Source organism: Thunnus thynnus, chromosome 9, assembly GCF_963924715.1.
Source record: "Thunnus thynnus chromosome 9, fThuThy2.1, whole genome shotgun sequence".
Taxonomy (NCBI): Eukaryota; Metazoa; Chordata; class Actinopteri; order Scombriformes; family Scombridae; genus Thunnus; species Thunnus thynnus.
The window spans coordinates 27,273,136-27,294,857 of NC_089525.1; the positions used below are offsets into that span (position 1 = coordinate 27,273,136).

At 37.0% G+C, this 21,722-nt stretch overlaps 1 protein-coding gene and 1 long non-coding RNA gene across 2 annotated transcripts; one reads left to right on the plus strand and one right to left on the minus strand.

Annotated features, from left to right (window-relative positions):
• Positions 1–558: 558 nt before the first annotated feature.
• LOC137189833 (uncharacterized) lies at positions 559–7,316 on the minus strand. Its single transcript, XM_067599912.1, has 6 exons — positions 6,484–7,316; positions 4,773–4,905; positions 3,330–3,547; positions 2,142–3,221; positions 1,870–2,038; positions 559–1,199 (listed from the first exon to the last, which is right to left on the minus strand). Exons 3-6 carry the CDS (start codon positions 3,538–3,540, stop codon positions 1,073–1,075), a joined length of 1,587 nt encoding a protein of 528 aa, XP_067456013.1. The 5' UTR covers positions 3,541–3,547; positions 4,773–4,905; positions 6,484–7,316; the 3' UTR covers positions 559–1,072.
• A 6,857-nt stretch (positions 7,317–14,173) lies between these two features.
• LOC137188798 (uncharacterized) lies at positions 14,174–18,297 on the plus strand. Its single transcript, XR_010929524.1, has 3 exons — positions 14,174–14,512; positions 17,067–17,252; positions 17,963–18,297. It is a non-coding gene; the product is annotated as an uncharacterized lncRNA (long non-coding RNA).
• The last annotated feature ends 3,425 nt before the right edge of the window (positions 18,298–21,722 follow it).

The window sequence follows — 21,722 nt, forward strand, 5'->3', positions numbered from 1 at the left end:
TTAAATTCTGACCTCAATTTTAAGGCCCACTTTAATTTGTTGACCAAAACTCCTGTTTTACAGATCTACACTGCACTGTAAAAAAAAAACTGTTGTTTTTACAGGAAAACGCTGGCAGCTGTGGTTACCAGAGAATTCCTGTAAAAAATACAGCAGCACAGTAGACAACTTTACAGACGAAATATGTAAATTGATTTACAGTGAATGAAATCACGGCTGAATCACATTAAAAAACTGTTAAGTCTACAATTTTTTTTTTGTTAATTTCACATAACGGTGTTGTATATAAATAGACCATTTCCTGTATTTTTTACATGTAATAACTGCTAATTGTGCATCAATAAATGATAAAATTAACAGGGAAATATCAAACAAAAACTAATTTAAACCGGTAGAACAACAGTAAAACTCTGCATTTTAAATGGAATGGTTCTGTATATTATATATAAAATCTCTTCAAAATATGCTGTGTTTTTATGTTTTAATAATCAAGTTATAATGTAAAATTTACGTATAAACCTGCAAAAATACATCTTGAGAAAAGACGAGAGAAAAATATCACTTTTGGGAAATTTATTTAACAGCAATAATAGTTGTAAACAACTGGATGCATTTTTTTCAACAGATACAACATGCAAAGAAGCTACATATAATGGTTCTTGAACTATGACTGAATCCAAGTTGAGATACTCCAGAAGATTAGCCTCTTTAAATCTGGACATTTTTAACAAACTTTAACAAACAAAGTTTAAGTGTCAGGCACACAACAACAACCCAATTCAATCAAAATTTTGTTTACATTCTGAATGTTCCACAGTATGGCATAAAACTTATCTATCTCCATGGAGACAATCACGTGATGCCAACAGGCCAAGTTACAGGTCAGATCTGTGGAGAGGCGTACCCCCTCAAAATAAGAATGCACGTTTGTTAAGGTATTTTTGCAAAATAACAAAAATTACGTTGTGCCTTAATTACCATAATACACATTGTGGATTGAACAAAGCGAAAAGTAACAGTACCTCTTCTCAAACAAACAGTCAGAGTGCACAGAAGGAGTCCATATTTAGGCTTAACGCCACTCGTGATCGGAGAGGTCCTGGATCAGGGTGAGGACTCGAGGGTTCAGATTGAGACAACGCTTCGAGTTTTTATTCTCCACCTTAGTTCCTTTTTCTGGGTTTATCGAGAAAAAACACCTGTAGAATAAAAGCATATTAAGCATTTTAATTGATCAGTTAAAAAAAAAAACTTCATGTGTTCTTAACTTATTTACTTCGTGGATGTTTTTAAAGCCAAAACGTGGCTTGTTCCCATGAACTGCTATAAAAATAGTATATTTTGATATTTTTTTCTACTTTAAACATGTCACTCTTTTAGAGTCTGAAATATACATATCAAATATTAATTATATTTTTAGCTTTTTAACCCTTTCAATGCCAGTATGTTTACATAACTCTACATAATGCTGTTTTTATACAAAAAAAACTAAATAATTTCCATTAAATGCATTTAGTGAGTACACATACACAACATTATCCGACATCAATAGCACACACACTTTTCTTCCAGAAAACAATAAAAAGTGTGAAACTTTGCGGCATGCTTTGAATGGGTAAAAGTGGTGCCACCTGATGGACAAATATAAAAACTACAAATTGAAAGCCTGTGGTCCAAACCGAAATCTTAACATAAAGGAATGCATTAGTTTTTGTCAAGATAAACGTGGGATCAAAAATAGTGGTTTTAATGGGTTTCAATGGGGCAGTTTTTGGCCCTAGGAACTATTAAGGCAGTTTTTGTGTAGCTTAGCCATTTTAGGCTTAATTAAAGTACAGGTCTGAGAAATGCCATGCCATGTTTACTCACCTTTGAAGAAACTCCAGAGTTGAAGCCAGCTCAGATGGATAATGGATGTTGAAACAGAAGTAGCTCCCGAACATGAGGCACAATGCAGAAATGAAGGAGGAGATGTTTGTGTTGATGAGGTTCCGATCCAGACTCAGCATGTACCTTGTTGAGGAATAGCAGGACTGTCCTATGAACAAATTATTTAACAGGTTATATTAATAAGCGCTGCACTCACATGACAGATTCTATAAACAGTGCAATTAAAAAAAAGAGATATGAAACAGACTTACCACAGACAATAACAGCAGGTGTCAGAGGCACTTGCTCCAGTTGGACCTCTTCTGCCAGACAGGTATCTTCTACATGGAAGAACATGGACTCCTCCTTCTCATCAAAGTAGCTGAGCAGAAGCAGGACCATCTCTTTCACATCATCTGAGCAGCCACTCTGCTGTCCCCGCATCCTCTGAAGCCTTGCATAAGTCTGAAGGAACTTATTACTCTTGGTGACATAAACTGTGGTCATGTAGTTGAGAAGCCTTTTTCCCTTCAAATCCAAATTTCGCGTGAATGTCTCTTTGAGGTCAATCCCAGTGAGTTCCTTGAAGTGGACCGACATGCCAAGTTCGTCAAACCAAAATGGCCACTCCTCTCGAAGGCTTTTGATACTTTTTCCCTGGTTGACATGTTGACGCTGTGTGTAAAAAGTGGACTTCATTAGACATTTTACCTCCTCTGGATTGGCATCAGATTGTTGGAACATCTCCTTGAGTTTTTCCTTCTTTTGGTGCTGGCTCTCTTGAGTTTCTTCACGGGGCAGAAATTTCACATTCCATTTAATGCATCCGTAAGTGTCCTGCATTGCTGCTCTCTCTTCTAATGGGATCTCATCTGTGTGGTCTGAGTCATCAGCCTGATGTTTTCTTTTTCTTATTTTGGGTGTTGAAGTGCGCCTCACATTTTCGATTCTGTTTTGCAGCTGTTTTACAAGGGAATGGTAGCCTGTTCCAACAATATCGCCCTCTATTACATCTTGCAGAGAATTGGGATATTTTGCCACCATTTGCTTTGCAACATCAGTTGAATGCTTTTTACCTACATGGGGGCATTTTTCCATCATCTCAGTCACAACAATCCGGACCATTTGCCTCCTCAGTTTTGGGCCTGGCCTTTTTCCCCTCTCCAAAGAATCCATCACTTCCTCAGGAAATTTACTCCATGGAATTTCAAAGTTGTCTTCCCACTGTGTGTCAAGTCCTAGGCTGCTGGAGGAGGTTGACGATGAACTTTGGGGTGAAACAGAGAGCGATGACAGCAGTTGGGTAGGTGAGGCTTCCACAGATGATAGTGAGCTGTTCTCGGGAGTTTGGTCTTTAAATGACAAAAAAATAAGATTATGATTCACATTGTACAATATTACACAATGTCCATGTCTGCTTTTGCTGTTGAATAGCTGTGTGTTGTGGTGTTTTTACTTACATTTCTGTTTCCAAACAGAAAGAAGCTTTCTGGCTTGTACAGGTCTTAATACTGTCATCAAATCAGCCTCCGTTACGAAGCGTAGATCATCATACGTCTCGACTCCAATGGACTGCAAGTGCTCTTCCAGGATGTTTTTGTTTACTACTTGAAGTTCTGGTAGGGCTTCCATGATGGCGACATCTAGGAAGGTTCGCCCTGAGTCACTCATATTTACACTGAAGAAGAAATGCAGAACAGAAAAAATATACAGTACATACACTTAACAGAACAGGGACATGCATCAGGTAACACTTATATTAATGTCAAACTAACAGTCCAATTAACAGCTTTAATTGGACTTTATTTTGCCACAATACTGTGTTTTAGTGGAATGACTTGGAATCCATTAAGAATATATGATACCAAAGGATAGAAATCAGGCAGGTCATTAATGTTGATACATTGTAACCCAAGACTGTCCTTTGTCACAGAATACAGATGGTATTCTGAGAGGAAGATGCCTTTGTGGATATCCATCAAAACATACACAGATGTGTCATTTTGAATCAAGATGAGTAGAAGTTCACCAAACTCCATATACTCATCATTTCTGTACACAAGAAACTGTCCTTTTTTATATGCAGTGCCCTTGTACTGAATATCTGTGGCAACTGTGGTATTGCTTTCTGAAAAGGCTAACTCCCTGACTGCATGTTTAATAGCGTCACTGTAGAGGTTGGGATAAAACGCACAGCTGTCCTTCACTTGCAGTAGTTTACTGCATTCTTGCCCAGCTAAAAGATATGCCTGATACATCTGATGACGCTCTGACAATGTTTGACAAATATTTTTGAAGTTTTTCAAGTGTCTGGCACATCTTTTAAAATAACTGTGTTTACTTTCAAACCTAAGCGTCCATAATCTCCTCAATGGACCAAATTTCAACGACAGTGCTGAATAATGGCGCAAATAGTGGTGCTTGGGTTTGAGTTGAATTTCAGGAAACATCATCTTTCTCAACTCCAAATATTCTTGGATCAAAATGTCAAGATATGCTATCTGGGACAAGGAAATGTTCTGAGCACAAATAAGATCCACAATGTCTTTTAGCTGGAGAGCTAACTGCCATACTTCATCCTCATGATTTTGCACTTTGTCACCAATCAAAACTGGTAGCAATCTCAGAAGGTTCCAGTTTTGAATGGCTTGCCCTGATAACTTGGCTCCGTCAGGTTTGACAGCACATGGCTTTGTGAGTGCTTCAGATCCTTTGTACTTAAACTGTTTGATGCGCCTGTTTAAGAGTGAGTATGTGAACCATTTTTTCATTTTTATAATGTTCTTCAAGTACAGTGCTAGATCATATGACAAGACTCCTTCAAAGAGGTCATGACCTAAACAAGGCGGGAGACCAGGTTGGGATACGTGAAAAGACTCAAGGGTATTAAAGATAGAGTTTACCTTTATTCCTCTGACGTCTTGGATGTTTTCAGCCTGGAGATCAGCAACAGCTGTGTCATACGTCTCTGGGGTGCGTGGAGGACCACAGGCATTTGGATCAGCCTCAAACTCACTTCTCGTGATGTCACAGTACCTGCAAAAATATTGAGAGCGGCTGAAGTTCTCTGTAAACCCACCTATGCAATGAGAACCAAGGTTATCCCCAGCAATGCAGTAGAGACCCCCTTTTACTGTTTTTCCATCTACATTTATTCCATCTGTCTCCAAGGATTTCAGATCTGCCAACAACTCTGAGAAAACTTTGGCTATTCCAAAACGCTTTAAGTCATTCTCAACACACAACAAGACTAAAAACATATTATCAGTATTTGAACGCAAATGAATGGGTAAATTTGCTAATGAAAGATAAACTGCAAGAACTTTGTGTGTCTTTTTAGCAGAACCCAGGGGATTCACAATTTCAAATGAATCTTGATACAAAATCAGTTTGAGGCTTTCAGGGTTTTCATTAAAGAACTGGTGACATTTGAAAATTTTTCCATCATATAAATCCGTAAAAACCTCTACATCAGGATCTCCAAACTGTTGTGGCTGTGCATTCCTCCATAACTGGGAGTGCAAAAAGCTCTTCAGAGTTTCTGCCACTGGTATGTAGTACGCAAATTTTTGTGTCATGTTTTCATCCATTCCCAATAGCACTTTTTGGGGTTCCGTGTACTTAAACATTTTTGTGAATGTCTGATTTCTGGTGTATGTTGTTCTTAATTGTCCCTGATGACAGGCAGAGAACAAATCTGACTCTTTAATGCAGTCACATATTTTAGTGACTGCTTCATCTGATAGGCTCATATCATTTTTTAATAAAGAACTTACTTTAGTTATTGTGTAGGCTTGACCTAACTCGTGCACATTTTGCATCTCCTCAACAATAGTCTGTATAGTAGAGGCAGGAATAAGCAGCTGTCCTTGCAGTTTAAGGTAAAAGAGACACATGTTTCTGAGATAAGACTGACTATCATTCTCTGGCATATCACTGGCTGCACTAGCTGTTGGCATGGCTTCATGTGTGCTTTCTGAATCATCTGTACTGGCAATGACATTTGGGGGCTGAAGGCGAGTTTCCTTGTACATGTCATCAATACCATCAGGGGAGCATGCTTTATGCTTCCTACACATGTGAGAAGTAAATGATGACTTTTTTGTAAACACATGCTTACAACCACTTACTGGACATGACACAGACCTGCCCTCTCCAAAATGATCATTTAAGTGAGACACTAGCTCTTTCACCGTGTGTAAATTGCGGGCACATAATGAAACTGCGCATTTTAAATCCGCAACAACAGCTTTAGGAGCAGCTTGCGGTGCAGGTGCATTGTGCACACGATAAAAATGGCCCTTGAAAGCTGAGTAAGTGGTAAATGTTTGACTACAGTTGGCGCCAGCACATTTGAAAAGACAATGAGGCTCATTCCTATGTACTCTGCAATGCAGTACATAGCCTCTTAATGTAACAAATTTGCTTTTACAAAAGACGCAGGTGATCATTTTTAGGATTTCAAATGTTTGCCTGTGCTTTTCAGCTGAATTAAGTTATCACACATTGAGCTAACGTTACTGGTCTTAAATATGGACTGGTGCTAGCTAGCTAGCTTTCAGCACACATTTTCGTCTGGTCTCGAAAAAAGAGTAGCCTAAATATGAAGCTTACCTTCCAATTGAACAGCCACAGACCCTCCAAAAAACTTGTAGATTTGTCCTAAAATCTTTTAAAATGAAGTGGTCCGAAGATTTCTGCTCCGTTCTCTGCTCTGCAGACTGCACACTGGCTCCTTAGTGACGCTAACGGCTAATGGTTCGCGCTTCTCCCGCCCTCACGTCATTATCCAATCAGAGACGAACTTCAGCTGCGCACTTTTAAATTTCAAAATTAGGAGGACTCAGTGCACAATGAGAGAGTAAAAGTACAAGTGGTTAGAGGTGGCACTGTTAGGTTGTTTAGCCTGTGAAAATGATAATGATAAAGACTAAAAGAAACATAAAGCATACAAGGATTAGGACTGAACAGTGTTACTTTGCATATATCAATAATTTGAATGTCTTATACACACACTCTACAATATGCTACAAATAGCCTAAATTATAAATGCAATGTTATTAAAATTGTATATTTTTTATATTTAAATAGATAGGTAACCTCTCAGGTTCACAATAAAACTTTTTTGTGAAAACATTTTAAATAGGCCTACGTCAATTTGCATCATTTTATCAATCATGTTAAAATTACAGCATAAACTTGTAAAGTGACTTACATATATTTGTATTTTTTAAAACAACTGACTAAAACTATAGTTTTTACAATATTTGCATGTGAAATTAACTAAATTGTTTTGTTATGAGTATTACAGTATTTCTCTGTTTTTGTTACCAATATTTGTAGTTTTAACAAATAAATTTGATTGTAATCACATATTGTTGTTGTAAATATAACAAAAACATTCTGTTTAATAGTTTCCAAAAATTCACTGTACTTTAAACAAAAAATATATGTTTTTGAGTTTACAATACTTTTCTGTAGGGATTTTACATAGTTTTTATGTAAATTTCACAGTCATTTTTTACAGTGTGGCTACCTGTATCTTTTTGAATTGATTTTAAAGTCTTTCTCTTAGTTTTTAAGGCACTAAATGGCCTTGCCCCCTTTTATATCACAGACTCTCTATCATTTTATGATCCTAATGGTCCCCTACAATCCTCCACAGCTGCTCTTTTAACTGCTCCCAAGGTCCCCACTAAAATCTTTGGGGATGCTACTTTTAGCCACAATGCCCCAAAAATATGGAACACTCTGCCGTTAAATATTAAACTTGCTGACTCAGTGGACAGTTTTAAATGACAACTCAAAACCTTTCTCAAAATCTTTTTTTTTAATATAGCCGATAAGTAGTAACTGTCTGTTTTAATCTTTTATGATTTTCTCTCATTTTTATTTAATGACTGTGTAACTGTGTAAATACTGGTTCATAAATAGTAACATTTTCTCATTTCCTCCATGTATGGCTTTAAACTTAAACTTAAATTCTTCCTAACATGTAATCACAATTCTTTGTCAGACACATTTTTATTCCTGTTAAATGATGTCAGTAAAATCAACTTAACAGATAAAGATGATATCAAGAGACAAGGAAGAATGTAGAAATGATGTCAATGTTATCTTAGGAATATCCATGCCAGAGGCTTACAACAGTATAAACTGCTGATGCAAGCACCAAACTTCTTTGCCTGTGACCTCTTCATACAAAGCCATGTCTACTTGTGACCCCCCCATAACAGGCCACATAGCTATGAGTTGTGACTATTCCTGTCCCAGAGAGATTTTCAGAGGCCTGGGCAAGTAAAATGCTTTAGTATTTCTCAAAATTTGATTTGAGAAATTAATAAAATAAATACGCTGTAATTTTGTGCAGCAGAATTTTGTTTTTTTATTAATTATTCATCTGTTACCATCTGGTGACCCCTGGGTTTTGGGAACCACTGATCCAAGAGGTAATGCTTGGATAAATCATTTGATATTTTCTGTGGATCTTTAACTTGCTCAAATATTTTTACTTGCTGTATGGAGGGTTTTTTTCAGAAGAGCATCCACTAAATGTAATGAGCAATTTTAGACCATTTCCTTTCTAGTTTTTGCTCTCTGCCAACAAGCTTGATTGTCTCTGTGGAGTAGTCATCATGTGAAGGAGCTGTATCCCAGAGTGAGAGTATTCAGCACAAAGTGTTGTATTAGAAATTACTACAATTAATCCAGCTCCCTGAGGGCAGATGACTTGCAAGGAAATGAAGACACTCTAGAATAGAAATCCCATCCGTCACTGTGGTGAGACTTAATGGTGACATTTGGGTGGTCCCATTATTTTGACCTTACCTTGTATGTAATTTATCATAAAAAGAGCCTGCTGATCAGATAAGCTGTCTGTTTCAGCTTTGAAACATACATATCAAAGTGCTTTTCTGAAATCACTGAAGCGCAAAATTACAGCCCCAGTTACCTGACAGAGTCCTATCAAGTTTGTGATTAGGTGTCCAACCTGAATGTGAACCAATATCCAGGCGCGATTGTTCTCTCGGCCACCAGGCAGACCTTGGTTGATGATGTGCCTCCTTGAAATACAGATGACTCATGTGTGTCACTAATCATCTGCAACATTTCCATTGCGCTCAGATTTGATTGAAGGGGCAGGGAAGCTGAAAACAAACCTGAATATTTAGAGGATAGTCTTTCATCCCCATGTGGAAATAATTTCTATTGATGTTTGAATATGTAATGTGTTGACTTTCAAAGATCTTGACATTAGAGAGATTTTTGTCTGTGTATGTGCTTTTCAAATCATTTTTCTCTCAGGTTAACATCTTTATCCATTACCCCGATGCTGCTATTATGTTGACACCCTGATAGAAAATTGACCAGAGAAGCAGAAAAAGAAAGACTACTTCTCTGACTTGCTCCTGCTAAAACGAATAGTCTTACATCTGAGTACGCTGTTCTGCTTGACTGGATTTGTCTGCCAGCTCGCTTTTGTCAGAGCCCGACAGAAACTAAGAGACAGAAAGAAAGAGAAATATGGAAGGGGAGACTGGGAAGCTTAGCACTGCCAGATGCTCACTTGCCACCTTGAACAGACAAAAGACAGAGCCAGAGGGTTCAGGTCAGCAAGATCATTCTTTCCTTTCTCTTCACCTCATCTTTATTCACTATACTGCTCACCTGCATGGCAGATGCTGTATATCGTCACGAGCTTCAAAGCTGGTGGAAAGTGAACTTACTGTGGCTTACAGATCCCCAGGCTCCCTGGAGATCAGCTAAATGAATAAAATCCAAAAAATCCCATTTGCCGAGGAGAACCAATACCAAGAATATACCCGGGCAACCAGTCTTTTACTGAAAGGAGGTGTCACACTTTGTGGATGGTGGCTTTATTTTGTAATTAAGCACTGATTACCACATAGCCAGGCTTTTAACAAAACAGGCTTTCATTTATTTGTTTGAGGGAGTATACATATTAATTTAGCTGAAAGCTGTACCATCAACAGCGCATTGTGTGAAGTGTTAAAAGACTGCATTATTAGTTTTCCTTTTGCTTTCTAATGGCTTTCACTGAAAACAAAATGGGAAAACAAAATATTAAACTTGCTCCAAATAGTTAATTTAAAAAGCCACAGGAGTAGAAGAACATGCTCCAACTGCAGCATGAGCAACCATTCATCATTATCTGACCAACAAAGCAGTGGAAATCTGAATTTCTGTGGGCCAACAGCACAGCAGTAAAGAGACGTGGAGAGAAGCAGAAGAGGAAGAGAGATGAGTTCAGAGGACAGGAAATGTAATTAGAGCAGAAAAGAGGAGGAAAAGGAAATGGGATAGTGAGGGGAAACCAGACATGGAATTGGGAGGGAAAACAAGAAGAGGGGAGATGACTGGGGGTAAGAAGCGGAGTCGTGAACAGAGGAGAGAGTAGCAAAGACTCGGGAAGATGGAAGGAGGCAGATGGGGGGAAATGAAGATGAGATGGGAGGAAGGACAGTAGTATTAAAATGGAGGAAAGGAGGACCCTACAGGGGAGACTGAGAAATTTGGATGCCTGCCCTGCTATTGTAATGTTGCCAAATCCCCTCTTGGACCTGGGAGTTGCTCGAGCAGCTGAGCCAACTGTGGGAGGTTCTGAGATGCTGAGATCCATCTCAACTAAATATCTACAGCAATGATGAAAAGGCAGGTTATCATTTTCATCTGGATATTATTAGATTATTCTACATGATGCATTTTACACAACTCGTTGCTTGACTTTGTAGTCAGATTTCGTTGCACAGGCATGAAATTGAAATAATCTGTCAGAAAACCTCCAGTTCTATCGCCAATCTGTCAGTGAAATTGTCAAATCGACATTTCTTAATGACTACTGCATCATTGTCAACAGAGAAATGCACTATAAAAGCTTAAACTGACAACGTATGATGAATGGTTGGACTGCTGTGTGCTGGCTGAGTTTTCCTTTGAGGAAAGTGGTGTCACCCAACCAAATGCCCAGCTGGCACTACTCTTTATGATTCTTAGGGTGCCTTAAGGCATGGTCACACCAGAAAGAGGCAGAGTGAAATTCCTTTTTAAGTCGTACCAATTATGGGCAGTACCAGAAGACAGCTCGCTCACTAGCTACATGTATAGCTAGTCATAATGCTAGCCCGCCAACTAAACACAAAGTGAATTGAAGACCATGCTTACAATATCTACTTGATTATAATCATGACTGAAAGCACACCAAACCACAAAGGCTTTGCACTGCATTTTTTATTTTATGAGAGTGCCTTAGCTAAAATGTGATATCACAAATGCGATAAATGCCCCTTCAAAAATCAAGATCTGTTAAAGTTGCCCAGAGAAGTACTTGACCAATAGTAGTGCTATGGAGGTAGATGTAAAAAAAGTTGTAAAATATTCAAAAAATGTTCTATGTAGAAAGAAATGCATTCAACATATTTAGGCCTTAAGGATACGGACAAAGCATTTAGCTGAGAAAACACTGAAGGTAAACATGAAACTGTATTTGTTTATTGGTGAACTTCACAGTGTACCATTAGAGCATTTTACAATTGCCACAAGTTTGTGTGTTCACTAAAGTTGAGCTTCAATGAAATGATACATGCGTATTATTATTATTGATAATGTTATTATTATTATTATTTAACTTAAGTCAGATAGAATTGGTGTAAACTGTCCTAATGGTGCAAATGAGCACAAAGCAAATTTTGATTCCATCTTGTTTTATTTGGGCAAATTTGACCAGGGAATTGTTTTTTGCAGTCTGTATTTATTGGCTTCAAACAGCCCGTTGATGTTTTGATAGATGTAGCTCTTGCTGATTTTCTCCTTTTGTAACGTAATGTATTGCAAATAGATTATCAGCACATTTTAGGGTGTTGCTAAAACATAAGCAAAAACAATGCAGTGACTGCAAAGCAAGTGGAGCCATAAAGAGGAATTCTGTCCCAAGCCTGCTCCTCAAAATGGATTATTTTCTGGGTCTTTCTCTAAGCTTTGCATTTTTTGTTATGAAATACTGTATAGTTTCACCTTTTCAGACCTATAAATTGTATTCTAAACAGCTTGAGAGGGGAAATCACTTTTCACAGACATGCACCCTCTGACAGGCAGTCAAAGGTAGATTTATTCTCCATTAAGGGGTCACGAGTAAAAACCTTCCACAGCAAAAACAACAAATAAAAAGTGAATATACTGTATGTCGTCAAAACAAAGCAACAATTGACAAATGTTGAAACCATTTAAAGTATACACAGCTATGGTTTTGTCATTTATTTCATGTTTTACGATATATTTGCATTGAACTGTGGATTAAAATTGTGGTTGATGGACCCAAATGTTTATATCTTACCCTGATTAACACCTTTTATCAGGTTTTCCAATGGAAACTTTTTGTGCATCACATGGTTTTAAACAGTAACCATTTAAAGGAGCTTTTACTAAATATGTTTGGCTCTCTCATTGATTCTGGTTTGGATTCTTGATTTTGGTTCTGTATGTTTTTAGCAACAAACACACAGAACCAAACATGGTACACAGACAAGAAAAAAAGAAATATATTTGTGAGAAATTAGTCTTTTTCACAGAGGAAAGAACTTTTTTTAAATAAAAGAACAAGGTCATAGACACTGATGTTTCATGAATATCACAATATCTTTACACATTAATTTAAAGTCCCTCAGACAAATGAATTTTTTAATTGAATATTCTTGCAGAATAGATGGACTCAGCGGAGCTTTATCATTCACCGTCTCCTCCACTCTGTGTAATGAGTTTTGGTGATAGAGTGGATTCCAGATCGGCCAATTGAAAAACAGATGTGCAGCCATCAGATTCACACTCTGCAGCTATCCCATCTGTCCAAAAAAGGTGATCATATCTCTAACATGGATGTATTATAACCTAAAATAAGCACACACTGGCTTTAGAGCAGCTGTTTAATGTCACAACACAACTAAGAATACATTCTCATTACCTGCTAAAACAAGAAAGTTAAAAGAACACAGAAGAGGAAAGAAATTGTCTGTAGGGAAAAAAGGAAATGAAGTTCATTTTGTGTTTGATTGTTCTTTTCTATGATGAGTAATGTACTTTAAAGAAAAATGGCTTCATTTCTGCAGATTTATTTCGGTTAGATGATTATGATAATCCTCCAGAGTTACCTCAACAAAATGTCTTCCACAATTTCTGCAAATTTAACTAAATTGTTTTGTATACTGGAAAATATGTAAATGTGATTTGTTACAGCTCATTTATGTTTGCAATACAACATCATTACATGCATCTTTTGAGCTTTGTAGGATACAAAGCTTTATTTTCTTTAATTCCACTGTGTAAAACAACCCTTCTTTAATTCAGTGAGGAGTAAGGAGGTGAGTGAATCCCAGAGACATGGAGTGAATGACTCACCCAAGACCTACACCAACTGACCTCTATACGCAATTGGGGACACTGACCAAAATCAAACACTGTGACAAAATGAAGGTTAAACAGACCTCTTGAGAGACCCTTTCTGACCAAATAACTAAAATTCTTTCCTGAACTAAAAGCATTGCCAGCAATGTCCTTTGGGGTCATTTAAACCGGAGAAAGAACCAGACCACTCCACCCAAACATGGACAGAAACCTTCTTTTTTGGTTTCCTTATCTCCACAGACCACTGTCATGAACTCTAGCTCGCATTCCTGAGTAATACCCTACTGCTCCTCTTGTATTTTAGCCAAATCTGAATTTCATGTGAATTAAATTCTAATCATTATGTAAATCATACCATGCTGTTTATTATAAAATTAAAATAAGAATGATATGACTTTGATAACTGTGCAGTAATCTATTGATGAGATATTAAAATTTGATTTTATTAAATTTATCAACATGTGACAACATTGCCCCATGTTGACTGGTATATCTGAATCTGCTAACACTGAAATGCGCATGATTTCTACTTGCATTTAATACGTGTGCATGTAATAAGTGTTAGTCAAATTATATTTGGATAGAGAAATTCGACAAGAAGTCATATTGAATGAATAAAGTTACTGAAGTGATTGTAATGTTAAAGATACAATGTTTTAAGAATTTCAGGTTGAATGTCTTCTTTTACTATGAAATAATAGTCATGTTGAATTCATATTTAAAATTATGTTTCTGAAAGATTAATCTATTCACATAATTGTTGCTTTAACATCGCTATTTTACTTTTGAAGTTAGACCCGATCCACATGAAGTCTTACCTGAGCCTGAAAAAACAGTGAGTGTAGTCAGATTGAACTTTATTTGGCATTAAACTAAGATTACAAGAAGCACTGAAAGCATGAATCCAAAACTGGCTCACTCTGAAGAAGACAGTGACGCCCAGCCGGACCTCTGCTTGTCTGCCAAAACTAGACAGACACACAGACTGAAATAACTCACTGTCAGGCTCACCAGCTCGGCAACAGACTTTTTTCACTGCATTGCCTGGGAGCTCAGCCGACAACAAAGACTTTTCAAGGCTCGTTTTGAAACAAGACTCATCCACAGCACGGCCCAAGCTGGGCTGCACCAAGTAAACCTTGCTGCACAACTACAACTAACTCCAGCTTAACCCAACGCATCCCCGGACCTGCTGAGATGACATCAACTACAATGAAACTCTTCAACAGTAAGGGATAACATGGCTTTGTGATTGAGGGTTGATGTTGAATATTGTAAAATTAAGAAGATAATTTCTTTAGAGAAGTCGAGTTAGCTTTCCTTAGCATTCCCCGTTGCTATACATTAGCCTCAAGTCACACACTTCCAGCAACTATTTCTAAATGATTGTTTTATTTCTATTATCATTTAAAGGCTTTATTATTCTTTTGCCTTATTATCTTATGCTTTATCATGCATCATTAAGATGTTTAGCTATTAATAAATGTCTTAATTTATCTTAAGAAGTCTTTGTGGTTTCCCTTGAGCACAGCAGACAGAGGTCACTGTTTAAAATAACTTATGGGTTTATGAGACTGATTAATTGATCAAATAGAGAATTGAATTCAAGGTTTAATGTTTCCTCTAGACATTAAAGATTTCCCTTCAAGGAGGTGGTGCCCAAATGAGGATTTTATATTAATTGAAGCAGATTAAACTCCTCTCAATATGGGCTTTAATTGATAATGAAAGAGTAGAGCTATCATTTAGGAAAAGCTGATTTGAATGCAGCTTGGTGAAAACAGAAATGTACTTTCCTCTCAAACCAAACTCTTGTGAGGAAAAGGTGCTGTTGGTGCCAATTACAATATATCACAGTTGGTAGTCCTTCACAACTAAAACAACATGACACTGAAAATCAATCACACAGCTTTTTAGCACTTAAGTTTCGAGCAAAATAACAAAGGTAAATTGTCCTCTGGTTTAAATTGTCATTTATTCAGCCAAGAAGTTGCATGAGACCCATTGTTCTGACTGTGTCTTCCTCGTGGAACTGTAATAGTGCTACAGTTGATTAGGACCAACACTTTATGCAATTAAACCTTGACAGCACAGACTGTTAGGTACACCTACAGTACTTTGTTTTTTCTGGAGGTTCAACAAGACTATGATTAACTGAAACTTTCTTGATCTTAAGTAATATTGTGTTTGTGAGGAATGATATAAATTGCTTATATAGCTGGTAAACAATTTCAATTACCCAATCTCCTTGCAACAACTTTACCTATTCTGCCACTGTGTCAACAAATGTTTGTGCTGAAGATTGTGTTTAATGTTATCATCACCAGACTAATATGCAGTTATTTTCTGGCCTCATGAAACTACCTTCAATCTTGTGAGCTCAATTTTCAAACAACATTTTAAACACAACATGAGAGCTGGAAGCTGGACCAATTATTCAAAAAGTCCTCAAACTTAGATGACAGAATAGGTAGTGTCTTCAAAAAAGGCCCATATGATCCAAAAAACTACTCACATGAGCAGTTTTTGATAAGCTGCCTCTGGGTTAAGGTCAAGTTAAGTTTAGGAAAGTTTAGGTTTGGTTGAGGACAATGTCACTGATAGTTAAAGGATGATCCCATGAACGTGGCCATTGTGGCTCTATGGTTCATACTAACTTTGCACTCACCGGCTCTGTTATAGACATTCAGGGAAATGAGGCCTTGCACAAAACAATGTATATCAACTACATAGTCACAGACCCAGAACCATGTAAAAGACCCAACCCTCCACCCCAACCCTGTCAAATTACATGTATATACTTGTAATCTGCAACAGTAAATACCTTTTGGAAGAAATGTAATTCTGGCTGGATTACGTTTTTTATCAACAGTTACAAAATTTTCAGAATGTCACATTTTTCATTTGTTGTCGCTATAATATCCACTCATGGCAACTAAAGCGTTTTTATGGTTATGTTTAGGCAACTCAAAGCACTTGGTTAAGGTTAGAGATTGCCTTGGATAATTAACAACAATGTTCAGGAAGATACACATGGACATAACAAGGACAACAAAGCCAAACAAAGATAATGAAACATAAACACATCACTATTATGTACAAGCGAGTAGGTGGAAAAAAATAGATATATACATGTAGAAACAAGAAATGGAAAACAACATACAATGTCTACATACAAGTAAAAGAGTTTCTGTAGATTGTAAACAAGGATACAAGTAGTGTAAAGGAGTGTAAGAGTGTGAGGAATGCTGAATGAATATTGAATGGATAGTGACATAGATTACTTAAGTGGTTATGACAGTTGGAGATGTTTACTGTTGTGATATTTTCAGTAGCCTAAACCTAACCACACTCAGGAGGCAGGATGCAGGATACAGTCCCCAGTCTCCAGTGTCAGAGTCCTGTGCTTTGCACGCCCACCATCTACCCAGACCTCATTCCAAAATGTCACCAGTGAACATAAACCAGTCAGCTGTTACTGTACATTTCCTCCAAAACATTTTTGGCACAACTATCAAGTAGTATAAAAGTGAATATTTTAGGAGACACTAGTATTAATGTTTGAATAGATGAGCAATGCTTTTGTTTTTTTTCCAGTGAACACTGTCTCCAATTACTTTACTGCAGGAAAAGCTTGAAATTATTAATGACTAAGCCTCAAAGTTCCTGTTCACTACTTCAGTTTTAATCAATGCAGATGTGAAATAAAAAAAAAAATCTGTAATTCCATGGCCTTTCTGGAAATCAGTTTGGTGTATAATTTAGATTTTTTTTTTTTACAGTTTCCAATTAATCCAGCATGGATTTCCAGTTTGAAAATTGGATACAAAGACTAGTGACATCAAGTAGTGCATGCATCCAGTCAAGTTTAGGAAGGACTCATGGTGATGTCTCAGCAAAGGAAAAGCACCAAGCACTTACCTTTTGAGCATTGCAAGCTCAGGCTTGTTATTTTCATAAGAATAACGGTAAGTCATTGTCTAATTAATACAGAATCTCTGTGGAATGGAGGGCTTTGTTTGTGCATACCTCCACATCTGCATACAGTGCAGTGTATCAGTTTGTGTTAGAATGAATTTGTGCAGTTATCTGTTAATGAATGAATCAGCTGTCTTTTGGCTTCCGCTCCACTCCATTTTATCTGCAGTCACATCCAGTTGCGGTAATGCACTGAGACATGATCAGGCGCCGCACTCAGAAATTAGAGTTAAAGAAAAAGATGAAAATAGATTTCATGCCCGAGTAGTCAAGTGAATTCAGGATTATAATTTACAAGGCTCCTCTTTAATTCATAAACCTCAAATTCAATTAATTTTGCAAATACCATTCAGTAAATGCAATGTAATATTCTCCCAACTCATTAATACGACTGCAACTGTTCTTGTCAGGCTAGAGGGTGTACTATTTTCTATGGTGATACATACTTGATTACCAGGCCACCTTTGTTCCTTGACAGAACTTTAAAAAAGGGACCCAGCAGCTGGAAGCCAGTAGATCTGTCATGGTTGCAACCTTTTTGTAACTCATTTTGTATTCTTAAATCATGCATAGTTCTCTCATGCCTTATTCATCTCTCTGGCATTCTTACTAGCCATTCTCACATATGAATAGGTACTGTATGAAGAGGAGGTATTGATGTCCAACTGAGTAAATGATTCAGTTTCCCTTTCCTTTATAGATGAGCGGAGTGAATTGCGAGGAAGGTGTGATACACATTCATTGTAATAGTCGACAGAATCATTTCCAGTGTTTTCAAAGGCTAAACACAAAGGGAAATAATACCTGAAATTGTTGGTATTATTTATCCTTCTAAAGCATGGTTTTAAGTGCCAAGAACAAATGGAAAAGTGTTTGAAAGGATGTACACTGACCTTCCTGTTTTATGGTCCTGTGTTAATTTTTCATGGTGTGAAATGGCTCTCGAAGACAAAACAACATTTTTGTATTTACTATGCATGAGTAATTAGGCATTTTCTAGATGGCTCAGTGCGTGACTCAGCATTACTTTGTATGGCTGGCACGTCTTACAAAACAATAAAAGAACAAAGAGGATAACCGAAATGTCTCTTTTTATGCTTTTGCAAAAATGATGTGCCATTTTCAGAGCAGTGTCATTTAGTGCAGCTTACACACATTTATTTTCTTTTTTTAAAAAACAAAACATTTTAACACATGTTATTTTTTTTGCAAGTGAGGAGGTTTGTGGTGTCACATTTGATTTCCACCAATACTGAAGAAGGAAATGATGCTCTTTCTTTGGGTCTTAAGCTACAGAATCACAAGCTGAGGAGATTAAAAAGTAATTAATGTGATGGTATGTGATTTCCAAATCTACAAGCCAGTTTTAATTATGCTTCTATTGTGGATCTAACTCTGTGCTGTGTTGCACAGTGGTCAAGGACCACACGTCCAGGGACTGTTATTCTGAACTTTATTGAAGGCACCAACAATGGCATCAGCGTAACTTTCCTGGAATTATGTTAAGAGTGAAAAAGCATTCACAAGGTATCTCGTGCAGAAATTCTCTCTCTGCCTCTGCAAGAGCAAAGCCACAATGTCAAAAACGCTAATATGCGATCAAGAGTACATGCAAGCATTGCAAGCTGCATGGAAGCCCTATTGAACTTTATATATGCATAAACATAAAATTAAAAAAAAAAAATCTCTCTAAAATGGAAAAACATTGATACATTCATGTTACATTTGTTTAAAGTAACTGATATAAGAATACATTTGTTTAAAGTAACTGATATAAGAAGTAAAAACACAAAAAGTAAAAAAATCTAAGAATTTGCATACACTCCCAGGGAGAAGTCCATAACAAAAAGAGAAAGTAAAGCTAAGTGTAATTGAAACATATGCAGTCATAAAATAAGACACTCACTAAACTTCGAAACGAAACACATTCTCCTCTATATGAACGTATACAAATTCAATATTAAAACATATTTACTCCCATAATAACAAAAAAAGGAGAATTAGGAACTCTCTTCTTAAGCCACATATAATTTTACAGGGAGTTAAAATGTCCTATATATAATTTAGCACAATAACACACACACTACAAGACTTCCAAAAGCTGCAGTCTGTAGCAGGATTCTAAAAATATGCAATGCAATTTGGTATGGCATTCATTATATTGTTCCTTTTTTCTCATTTGCTGCTTCTTTATCAGTCCAGAGGTTTAAGTCTCAGACAAATGTAGTCATACAATGCATGTCTGTTATACTATGTGACTAGTATAGATATGCATTATTTGAATGCAAATTCCCTGACACAGTGAATGAAATTGGCTGAGGAAATAGAAAGAGCCAACGTAGCAGCAGAATTCCATGCCTCAGTACACTGTAAGGTGTCAAGAGACTGAGTTGGCAAAGCCCTGCTTTACATTCAAGGCTGAGTGGGGCCATTTCAACCAATGGTTATACACTTCATATTAGTTCAATGAAGTGAACAAGTCGAGATAAATGCCAAAAAAAAGAGGAAACTGCTAAGACAAGTTTTTTAAGTCACTACAAGCTGGCAGGAGTTTTGCAGCACTGTGGTATTGATTGAGTTGGTGTCTACACTTCAGCAGCCTCACTCAACTAAGATTATATGAACGATGATGATGTGTTGCCCATTCCAAGGAAATTCTTCAGGATCTCTTATGAATGTTCCACTAGGCTCATGGCGAAAAGAAAAATTAAACAAGCAACTTCTTTGGTGACCAGTAGTTGCCTACCATTCTCTTGTCAGACTGGAAGAAGGTGGCTTATGTTGCTCTTAAAAGGATTAAGTGCTCCTGTTAAATGCCACAAGGAATAAAAACAAAACCAAACTTAATCCTACCCCTAACCTTCCTCACACCTCAATGGTCCAAACCTGTATGAAAACGTTATTCTTAGTTATTGAAAGGGTCCTCTAGTGTGTTATTGCAGTTGGACCACGATTTCAACTTGTGGAAAAGTGATGTTTCTACACATATGGTAAATTTATTGAATAACTATATTTTGGTCAAGCAATCTGTGCAACACATTTTATATAACAAACAAGGAGCCAACCATGACTGCAATATATTTGGGCATTCACCATCTCTTTCCCCTCTAAATTCCTGTCATCTCTCTATTGTCACTGTCCAATAAAGGCATCAACACCAAAATAACACCAAAATAATAATAATAATTAGGGAAAAAATCTCAAAAAAAAACAACTGGGCAGGGGTAGATCAACATTTTCAAGGCCTACCAATGACACACTTAAAGCAGTGTAAAGATGATTAACCACGGTGTCAACAAGCCTGAGCCATTAAAAGAAAGCCTCAAAAATAGATGTCCACATCAAAATGCACTTAATACAATTAAAAGGGGTTAATTTTCACCGCAGTATACAGAATAAATAGAATATGGCACAAATGTACAAGAATAACCTCAAAAATGTACAAAGCTTTGAAATACTGCACTGGAAAGAACACAAGAATGACAAATAGATCAATAATCCAGTGAACATAAGAATAGCAGCTAAAATGGAAAATACTCACAAAACCTTGAATAATAGTTTGTTACACAAAACGTATGTTAGGGCCAAACTCCTACCAAATAATAACATGGGATACAGGTAAATCTATAATCTAATCTCAATAAGTTAGAAAGTTTAAGTTTACATAAATGGAGTTACAAAACTTGTTTTCTTTACCTTCTTTATCCCTGCCTTTATTCATGTTTCTCTTTCAGACTTCAACCTTGAGCACAATAATTGAAATGAAAACACACAAGCAAATATGAATTCAAACCTTTTCTATTTGCTGTCGCACACCAATAAAACAGCGCTGAAAAAACACAATAAGGCTTCTGTAAGGCAACAGCGGTAGCACAATCACAGAATGATGTAGCCATTATAAAAAGTCACATATTGTGTTTTATACTTGCTGTATTTTGGCTATCTGCTGTGAATGATGCAGAAAATATGCTTGAAGAAGGAGTTTTACAACACACAGCCAATTGCCTGTGCCACGTACCTAAAGTGAAGACAGAGCTGAGGACATGTTCAGGCCAACAGCAATACTGTCATGTTGGAGGTATTTATTAGATCACTCCAAAACCCACCCAGCATCCAGCTAAACAATTTGTTCCGGCTTATAGACTGTAATTTCTGCCATGTTGCTGTCATGGATAGTTGAAGATTGTGCAAGCACCTTTGGTGGAATGAAATCTGCAGCTGTAGATGCACTTCTAGGATGTTTTTATTCCTTCAAGTTAGATGTTTCAAGAAATGGAGCTTGAAATATAAGTTTAATTCGGACAGATCTCTTTATATGCCCTCATTAATCCATGTCTCTGCCCTACAGTGACCAATTAAGGCTTCTAGTGCTGAAGCATAAGGGTGATATGCGACTGTTGAATTTTTATCTCTCTTAAAGAAGAACATATGGAGGAAAAACGAATGGGTGTAATGCAGGA

Coding starts and splice junctions, on each gene's coding strand:
- LOC137189833 (XM_067599912.1), bottom strand. CDS start 3,540: ATGAGTGACTCAGGGCGAACCTTCCTAGATGTCGCCATCATGGAAGCC. Junction 3,222..3,329: donor TTCTGTTTGGAAACAGAAAT/GTAAGTAAAAAC, acceptor TGTCATTTAAAG/ACCAAACTCCCGAGAACAGC. Junction 1,200..1,869: donor ACTCTGGAGTTTCTTCAAAG/GTGAGTAAACAT, acceptor TTTATTCTACAG/GTGTTTTTTCTCGATAAACC.